We start from the raw sequence: 10653 nt of genomic DNA on the forward strand, positions 1-10653 counted from the left end.
AACCGATTTTGATTAAATTTGCCACAGACAATCTTTAGACCCTGAGAAAGAAAATAGGATACCTTTTATTGCGAAAAGAAGGGACGAAGAGATTGAAATAGGGGTTGAAAGTTTGTATGGGATATTTTAATTTTAAAATATAAATCCATGAAACTTTATATTTAAGCACTTGATAAAAAATAATTAAACATTTGTTCTAGCGTTGCTGAAATTTCGACCAGTGAGGGGGTGAAATGAGGGTTGAAAGTTTGTATGGGAGTTCGTCATTTTTGGGGATAAAACCACGAAACTTTATATTTAGGAACTTGATAAGAAATAAAAAAACAATTTGTTAAAGCGTTTTTGAAAATTCGATCTTTGAGGGGATGAAATAGGTGTTGAAATTTTTTATGAGGTTCGTCATTTTTCAAGATAAAAATATTAAATTTTGTGTTTAGGCACTAAATAACAAACAAAAAATCGTTTGTTCAAGCATTTTGAAATTTTTACCAGTATGGGGGTGAAATACGGGTTGAAAGTTTGTATGGGTATTCGTCATTTTTGAAGATAAAACCATGAAACTTGGTACGTAGGTCTCTTAGGATGTGCAGAGTTTTTCAACAAACGGATTTTCCGAAATTCGAACGGAACGGAACGGATTCGGAACGGGAACTACGAAGCCAAACTTTTTGTATACAAAATATTAACCACTGAACCTAGGAACATGATATTTAGTAGTTTTGGGTGTATCAAGTTAAAAAAAAAATTGGCTTTTGTAGATAAAGTTCCTTTTAACGAATACTCTGCATCGCCGCCACTGCCGTCGGTCGTCGTTCGTCGTCGCGCACATTCGCCGAAGTGTGGCGGCAGTCAACGGCGCTGTCTTGTGGTGGGGGAGCGCACGTGGTGTATACGTGGCCTGCTCGCGAGTGTCGAGTCCAAACAATCTCCACATTTTAACAAATAATAACAAAATAGCAAACGTTGTGTACAAAAAAGTTTTAAATTAGGTCATTTTAAAATATTTTTGTACACAACGTGACGCTGACCCCTGTAAGTGTCTTGGACATAAGGGACCGATAAATATTCCTAGGTAATTTCTGCCACTCAATGGAATACATAGGTACTTTATAACTACTGTAAACAGATATTTTTTATTTTTTTTAAATATACCTACTTACTCTCTTTTAATCACATGCTATACCGTTCCTTTTATATAATCCTTAATATTCAAATTAAAAGTACGCAGACGAAGTCGCGGGTACCAGCTAGTTGTTTTATATTTTGATGTAAGTGCTGATTGTAATTGTAAATGTTGCAAGATCTCTCTGTATTTGCATACCAATATTGTTTTGGTTAAATGTGTGAAACTTTCATTTAATCATATATAACAACCAATGTACCACATTTACTGCAAATAAATTATTTGATTTGATTTGATTTGAACTACACAACGACAGATGGTCACAGCTGCCCACATGCAGACAGTCGAAGGATATCATGTCTATGATATCCAATTCACTCGCCGACTGCTTCGCTTAAACCGCAATGACCTCCGAATAGTAGTGGGCAGTATAACGGGTCACTGCCCACTCAACAAGCAACTATTTAACTTAGGGATAACGGACAGCCCACTTTGCAGAGGCTGTCTGGACGCAGAAGAAACTGCCCCCCATGTAATCCTGGAATGCACGAGAGTGTCAGCACAACGGGTAAAAATCCTCAAAGGAATGGGGTCGCTCCGCGAAGCCTGTGAAATCCCCAGGAGGCTTCTGAGCTTCTGGAAGGAGATAGGTTGGCTTACGTAGTCAACAATTACGCGCATAATGGGCCACCTTAGAGTCTAAATGCGGAAAACAGAGCCCACTAACATAACATAACATAACATATGCAGGGCAGCACAGTCGACCATGCAGTAGTATATTTGGGCTCAAAAGTGTTTGAATTAGGACAAGGATACGTGGCTCTAAGTCTAGTCAAGTCTCTGGAAGGGTCAAGTCTTTTTAATTCCTCAATAATTTCTAATGGCATGTATTTAACGAGGCGACAAATTAATTGGATTTAGGGATGTAAAAATAATGAAAGCATGTAGCAAAAATAATAGGTTGGCAGCAACGGTGAAGAGTAATTTTTAGTAGAAAGTGGTGGCTAAAAAATCAGTTATAAGCTTTGTTTTAATTTAAACTGGCATCGATTTATTGTTGTGGCAACTGAATTTATTGTTAAGCCAACGCCTTGACGGCGACTAAAAAATAGAAAATAGGCTCTCTTAAATTATACATTGGGGTTGTAAATATAGTTAACCTAGGTGAGAAAAAAATATGAACAAGGTTATAAAAAATATACTTTGAGCGACATTTTATGAGCTCTAAATAAAGCAAATATTGGCATGCAAAAAATATTATTGGTTTATAATAATACTTGATAATACTTGTATCTTAAGTTTGATGGTTTTTTCTGCCGAATTTCATTAAACAGAAAACTTTTCGACTATTTTCGTTTCGGTTTTTTCCACTTCGCTGAAATCACGTTTGCCTAAGTTTCGTTTGACTTAATAACAATTCGTTCTTTTCGTTACTCCGACGTTTCATTTGTGGGAAAAACTATTTTCCGAAATTAGGGTTGGCCGAAATACATTTTGTCCCAAATATCATGATGCCGAACATTCATTACACTACTGTTAATAAACCTTCAAAATCTTGGACCTTAAAAGGTCTTCACCGCCGCCTCTCGGCCCTTCGGGCCTCGATGGTCACAAGTAACCTAACCCACTCGTAACCTATATCTACAGTGTCGGGGTGCCGCGAATTTCCGTGCTCGCTTCGCTCGCACCCGTGACTGCTGTCGTTACGAAACAAATCTTCACCGCCGCCTCTCGGCCCTTCGGGCCTCGATGGTCACAACTAACCAAAATATGTCAAATAGATCATATAGGGAATGAAAAAACTTCAAAAGAGACTTCGGCTAATAGTAAAAATTGTTTTCAAAAATTGTGAAAATATTACAAGTAAACAATAACAGGCAATCGTATCATCCCGTGATAACCGCCCGCCGCTTGCCATTGGCTAATAACGCCCTACATCACCCCCCGCACCGCGGCCCGCACTCTGCTAAGCGTGCGCGCTTGGCGCCGTTTTCATTAAATTTTGATTCCCAAACAAAAATATTAGAATCCTAATACTTAATTACAGTACCCGTTTTATTTTTTTAGGTGCTTGCAAATCGCAGCCCGAAAGTGTATTTTTATATGGAAGCCTATATTTGCCAATAAAATATTTTTAATTCTCCTGTCTTAATATTAGTCGCCAAGTCATTATTTATAATACCTCACCTATAATTTCATTGGCCCTGTTAAATATTTTTGCTACCTTAAAGTAGCAGCCATTATTGAGTTTTTATAAATCCTTGCATTTCGAAGCTCATCTAATATAATTGTCGCAATAATATTTAATCGCTGCCAAGTAATTATTTGTAACAGCACTTTTTAGTCTTCAACACGAAGACGAAATTAAATATTACACGAAGATTAATTTGACACTTATAGCAGCATCCTTTGCATGAAAAGTTGGTTTGTACACAAAGTTCACGACAAAGTTCTCCGTTCGTGCGATTATAGCATCGCACCACAACCATGAAAAATGGAAGATAAACAAATAAATTGTTTTGAATTATTAATTAAATGTACTTTTATGAACTTTAAAGTCACTTAACAGCAACGTTCATTACACTAATTGGCAAACGCAACTTAACAGTTCACGCTTGTTTTCTCACGTAGAGATTTAAAATTTAAATATCACTTAACAGCGACGACGTGACAGAGTTTATTAAGACGATTATAGCATCATCGGGCAACCACTGCACTTTTCGTAATAAAAATTACTTTAACGCGACTTAACAGTCCACGATTTTGTCAATAAAGACACATTTCTCACGTAGAGAATTTTAATGGCGTATGAAAATTTTTGGGCATATTATTTTCGCGGCGACTAAAAACTTAAAGGGCGACTAATTGTTTTGTTACAAATAATTACTTGGCAGCGATTAAATATTATTGCGACAATTATATTAGATGAGCTTCGAAATGCAAGGATTTATAAAAACTCAATAATGGCTGCTACTTTAAGGTAGCAAAAATATTTAACAGGGCCAATGAAATTATAGGTGAGGTATTATAAATAATGACTTGGCGACTAATATTAAGACAGGAGAATTAAAAATATTTTATTGGCAAATATAGGCTTCCATATAAAAATACACTTTCGGGCTGCGATTTGCAAGCACCTAAAAAAATAAAACGGGTACTGTAATTAAGTATTAGGATTCTAATATTTTTGTTTGGGAATCAAAATTTAATGAAAACGGCGCCAAGCGCGCACGCTTAGCAGAGTGCGGGCCGCGGTGCGGGGGGTGGTGTAGGGCGTTATTAGCCAATGGCAAGCGGCGGGCGGTTATCACGGGATGATACGATTGCCTGTTATTGTTTACTTGTAATATTTTCACATAAGTGTCACTATACCGAACAACGTTTCAACAATTTTTGAAAACAATTTTTACTATTAGCCGAAGTCTCTTTTGAAGTTTTTTCATTCCCTATATGATCTATTTGACATATTTTGGTTAGTTGTGACCATCGAGGCCCGAAGGGCCGAGAGGCGGCGGTGAAGATTTGTTTCGTAACGACAGCAGTCACGGGTGCGAGCGAAGCGAGCACGGAAATTCGCGGCACCCCGACACTGTAGATATAGGTTACGAGTGGGTTAGGTTACTTGTGACCATCGAGGCCCGAAGGGCCGAGAGGCGGTGGTGAAGACCTTTTAAGGTCCAAGATTTTGAAGGTTTATTAACAGTAGTGTAATGAATGTTCAGCATCATGATATTTGGGACAAAATGTATATTTGCTTTATTTAGACCTCATAAAATGTCGCACATAGTATGTTTTATATGACCATGTGCATATTTTTTCTCACCCCATTTAATTTTATAAACGACCTCATTGTATAATTTATAAAAGCCTATTTTCTAAATTTTATCCGCCGTCAAGTTGTCGCCTAACAATAAATTTAGTTGCTACACAAAAAAATCGCTGCCAATTTAAATTTAAATAAAGCTTATAACTTAATATAAAGCTGCCACTTTATGCTTAAAAGGCTACTTCACTGTAGCTGCCAACCTATTATTTTTGCTACCCATTTTAATTATTTTTAAAACCTTAAATCACATTAGTTTGTCGCCGCGTTAAATACATGCCAAATTTTTGTGAGCCACACTTGCGACGCGGAAAGCTGCTCAACCTTGGACCTTGCAACGACGACGAAGGACCATTATGTAGGGAGCGCTGGTAATTTTAATAAAACCCCACACAAACAATTGAATGAACTGTATTACTTAGGATATTAATTAAATTACAAGATCCAAACATTGAGACGCGTTGGCTTGCTCGCGCTAGAGATGTGACTGACCATAAATGGTAGACTATTAGGTATGTCCCATACACACGTCTCAATTCCATTATGATGTTTGCTGAAACGTTGTTAGTTAGTGCCTCGGTATCAGTATTGTCATCATCCTCCGGATCCGGCATAATACAAGATATACGCTTTGGTCGTAGGTTACCCACGCATGAGCGACATTTCCAATCCACAGACTCGGTTGATTGAAGCGCGTTTAGTTGGTCGGTTGATATGCATGTACATGAAGCATGTAACCATTTATTGCAATTAGTACACTGCAATCCAGGGTTTTTTTTGGTTACTGTTTTGGTACACTTCGCACATTTCATCTTTGCAAGCGATTTGCATAAGCCGTAGTAGGTAAATACAAATACACCTCGTATAAAGGTGACTCGTCCGAACCGGTTCGCAGCGAGCGAGCAACTGTAATAAACCGCGTCATCCACACTCCCCTGATTAAGTTTAGTGTCCCAGTCAATGCCGCCTATTCTCAATTTAATATTTTCGTAATTACCTTTTTTGAAATTATATATTATAGTTTGGGGGTTTTTTAACATTTTACGTAAATTTAAATTTGGAATCTCACAGTCTAAGGCTGGGTGATCAGGTAAATCTTCATGAGTTAGAGGTAAAGAACTGCGGGTAACGGTCACATCCAAAGTGCAAAAAATAAGGTCTAGGTACCGATCGTTGCCATTTATAACGGCATTATACTGCAAAAGTCCAAGATCAAGAACAGTATCCAAAAAAGATATCTGTGCTTCATTAGACACGTTAAATGACAAGAAATTTATGTTGTCTGGGTTCGGCTTCCATTCAATTTCTGGGAAATTAAAATCCCCTATCAGAAGATAGTCATCACTCGAACGTGTACTAATAAAATTATCCAAATAAGTCGTCAGATGCCTTACCTGCGCATCGTGAGATGAACCACTACCAAGTAAACACACACGACATTAAAGTCCCGCACAGCGCCAAGCGCGCGGGCCTGTATAGTGACATGGGCTAGCTGGTAAGGCGCGGCGGCGGGGGCGGGCAGGCGGCGCGCGCCGAGCTCCCGACGCATCAGCAGCATCACCCCGCCGTCGGAATTTCGACCTGATTTGTTTTTTATAAGATAGCTCTTGACTAGACTAACAACTTTTATTCAGTAGAAAATCTCTAGGATTGATAGTTTTCGAGAAAAAAAATATTGTTTATTTTTTTGTATGGAACAAAATACATTTTTTTTTTTCTAGAGTTGGGCGCATTTGGCGCGGGTTTCGCGTTCATAGGGTGTTAGACCAGTATGTTCTGTACCAAAAACTAATTTTACCTTCTGCCGCCACCTGCCGCCCCGCGAATAAAGAGTGATTGAAAATCTCGAAATTAATTGCCGATATTTCGTAAACTACTTGCCTTAGCTGAATTATTTTTATGGGTTTGCTATGTATTACATTTTAGACAACTACTAAGTTCGTAAGAAGCAGCAAAAATAATAAAATTGAAACTTTTATTTTTTTTAATATGATAGCTGACGAGTTTCAAAAACTAAGGGAAATAGTATTATAAGATGCAAATCGGTAAAGTATATCCTTAAACCTTTCAAAAGGTTAGTCAAAACAACAAAAACACGCATACTTATGCATGCACCCTTTGAAGATAAACAAACAAATGAGTCATCATTATACTTTGCTCCGATTGGCTGTATTAGCTCAGGTAGCTCGGGCGCCGGGCGTACCGTCACGTCATGAGGTTCTAATCATGTGTATTAATATCACACACCTAATTGTTTGACCCCATTCTGTTCTTGAACCTTAACTGTGAAAGGATATAGAAGTTACTATTTGCAATGGCTGGTTTTGGAAGTTATTTAGATTTTTTCCTTATTTTATGGGAAAGTGGTGATTTAAAAGATTACGATCTTTTACTAAATAAAATAGTGTCAAAGATACCAAACGAAATATCTGAAGGTGATCGTTTAAAAATTCGGGAATTTTCCCGAGAATTCACGAAGCGTTTAACTAAAAAGTGGATTGAAGCAAACAGGTGTGAAAAAACATTTATGAATCGGGAAGGAAATCGCAAGTGGTTGGGATCAACAATTAAATGGCCAATGTGTGACACATGTGACCTAAATGCTATTATGGCTATTCCTGGGGAAACACCTGATGAAGACACGGAGAATACGATTGCTGAGTTACCGATCGAATCTGTCAGCACTACAGACGCATCGACTTCGACTAGACAAGAGAAAAGGGTGCCATTTACAGATTTAAGTAACAAGCAAAAGAAAAGACGGTCGAGCTCCTTTGTGGCTGAAAATACCGAAGAAGAACTTCAGTATTATTATATATCAAAGTTAAAGGAAAATGGGAAATCGGCTTTGGCAAAAATTATAGAGCATCTTAGCAATCACACTGATTCATTGGAAGAAGTATCAAAGTTAATATTTAAAAAAGCGGATAACCAAAAGCCCATTTGTGAAGATAAATCTTTAGCGCTCAGCACACCGCTTAATCTATCAAAATGGAAATATCTGGTGCTAAGGAAGCTTCTTTTGGATGAAGGCTCTACTTCGCTACCATCTTACCAGAAGCTTCTTGAGGCTAAAAAACGGTGTTACCCATCTGAAGAACACGTGGAAGTGACAGAAACAGGTGCTCGCATCAGGTAATTATCAAATGTTTTATTTAGAAGCAATTGCTATTCAGTATCTGAGTCCAATCAATGTTTTTTATTTTATTACAAGCAATATTTTATCAATCTTTTTGTTTTTACTTTGTAGGTTACAAGGACTATTGGACCACACAATCAAAAGGATTATGCAAGACATGGGACCTATCAGAGCTTCTTCGGAGCTAAAATTGACATGGAAGTGGGGCCTTGATGGATCATCTTCTCAAAGCCAATATAAACAGAAATCATCGAATCTCGAATTTGATGATTCGGCTCTTGTGATGACAAGCATAGTGCCTCTGCGATTGGTTGACTCTGCAGGGATGACTATCTGGGAAAACCCAAATCCTTCGTCTACGTTTTATTGCAGACCTGTGAAGTTCACGTTTATTTCCGAAACTGCCTCAATTATAAAGACAGAGCACTTAGAAATGGAGCGCGAAATTTCAGAATTGGTACCAACGCAGTGTGGTTCTGTGGACATCGTTCATGAACTGCATATGACGATGATAGATGGGAAAGTGGCAAATGGCATCGCTGACGTCCCTTCGGCAGCAACGTGTCCCATTTGTCTGGCAAAACCAAGCGAGATGAACAATTTGGCACTTTTAGCCATGAAACCTATTCGCGATGATTTGTACCGCTACGGAATTTCGTCGCTACATATGAAAATAAGATGTATGGAGTGTCTGCTTCATATATCTTATAATATGGATTTTCAACGCTGGAGTGCACGAGGGGAGCACAAAGCATTGAAAGAGGCGAAGAAAAATGCCACGCAGCAAGAGTTTCGTGAAGAGACGGGACTCCTTATAGATATTGTTAAACAGGTACTTATTTTGTTTCTTTATTGACAAAGACCTTAAACATTTTGAAATGCAATGAAGATTATATTTAAAAATATTATTATTAATATTATTATTATTAGATTATTTTTTTTTAATTTTGAAATTAAATTTTTCGTATTTCAAATAATTTTATATTTTCTTGCAGGGTTTTGGAACAACAAATGACGGAAATACTGCAAGGCGCTTCTTCCAAGACTACAAAAGATCATCCAGAATAACCGGGATTGATGAAAATTTAATTCTACGGTTTGCTGTTATTTTACAAGTAATAGCTTCAGAAAAGAAGATCAATATTGAGAAGTTCAGAAGCTATTGCAAAGAAACGGCAGAATTATTTGAACATTTGTATCCATGGTACTATATGCCAGCAAGTGTACATAAACTGCTGCTGCATGGAGCAGAAATATGCAGTTACTTTGGACTTCTACCAATTGGTATGTTAGATAGTTTTAGTAATTTTAATGTACTATAATCTATTTACTATTTCGCGCTTAATTAAATATGTATTATTTTTACAGGAACCTTATCAGAAGAAGCCTCGGAAGCTCGCAACAAAGATTTCAGAAATCTGAGAGAAAAACACACGAGGAAAAAAGGAAGAATCGTTGCAAACGAGGACATTCTCCACGGACTTTTAATAAGTTCAGACCCGCACATTTCCCGAATAAGGCCGAAATTTTCAAAGGAAACTCATCAGTCATTATATGATGATGCTGTTAATTTGCTTCATTTGGAGGACCCTGACTTTGAAGAAGAGGAATGCTCTCAAGCAGAACCTGAAGACATTTCTGATCCACTGGAATAAAAAATCGATGGCTAGATAAACTCCAGCTCCCAGTTACAAACAGTCCTTTTCAGGGCTACAATACATCTTTATGTTTCAAACGACATCATGTACCTACTTTTCAATAGTGCGTTGGAAGTTACATCATTAGGTGCGGTCACAATACGTCCAAGCTACCTGAGCTAATACAGCCAATCGGAGCAAAGTATAATGATGACTCATTTGTTTGTTTATCTTCAAAGGGTGCATGCATAAGTATGCGTGTTTTTGTTGTTTTGACTAACCTTTTGAAAGGTTTAAGGATATACTTTACCGATTTGCATCTTATAATACTATTTCCCTTAGTTTCTGAAACTCGTCAGCTATATATTAAAAAAAATAAAAGTTTCAATTTTATTATTTTTGCTGCTTTTTACGAACTTAGTAGTTGTCTAAAATGTAATACATAGCAAACCCATAAAAATAATTCAGCTAAGGCAAGTAGTTTACGAAATATCGGCAATTAATTTCGAGATTTTCAATCACTCTTTATTCGCGGGGCGGCAGGTGGCGGCAGAAGGTAAAATTAGTTTTTGGTACAGAACATATTGGTCTGACACCCTATGAACGCGAAACCCGCGCCAAATGCGCCCAACTCTAGAAAAAAAAAATATGTATTTTGTTCCATACAAAAAAATAAACAATATTTTTTTTCTCGAAAACTATCAATCCTAGAGATTGTCTACTGAATAAAAGTTGTTAGTCAAGAGCTATCTTATAAAAAACAAATCAGGTCGAAATTCCGACTTTCGGTCCTATGTCCACAAATTTTCAAAATGGGACCACTGTGCGCCGCCCACTGCGCGCGCGCTGCCGCCGCGCCGCCACACGCTCCCGACCACCGGCCGGTCGCACCGGTGTACATCGTAACGACTGTTGCTTATTTCTAAGTCAC

At 37.7% G+C, this 10653-nt stretch overlaps 1 protein-coding gene across 1 annotated transcript; it reads left to right on the plus strand.

Annotated features, from left to right (window-relative positions):
- The first annotated feature begins 8518 nt into the window (after positions 1–8518).
- Positions 8519–9740, plus strand: LOC126381349 (uncharacterized). Its single transcript, XM_050030845.1, has 3 exons — positions 8519–8917; positions 9081–9369; positions 9454–9740. Exons 1-3 carry the CDS (start codon positions 8519–8521, stop codon positions 9738–9740), a joined length of 975 nt encoding a protein of 324 aa, XP_049886802.1.
- The last annotated feature ends 913 nt before the right edge of the window (positions 9741–10653 follow it).

Source organism: Pectinophora gossypiella, unplaced genomic scaffold (assembly GCF_024362695.1).
Source record: "Pectinophora gossypiella unplaced genomic scaffold, ilPecGoss1.1 Pgos_46, whole genome shotgun sequence".
NCBI classification, from domain to species: domain Eukaryota; kingdom Metazoa; phylum Arthropoda; class Insecta; order Lepidoptera; family Gelechiidae; genus Pectinophora; species Pectinophora gossypiella.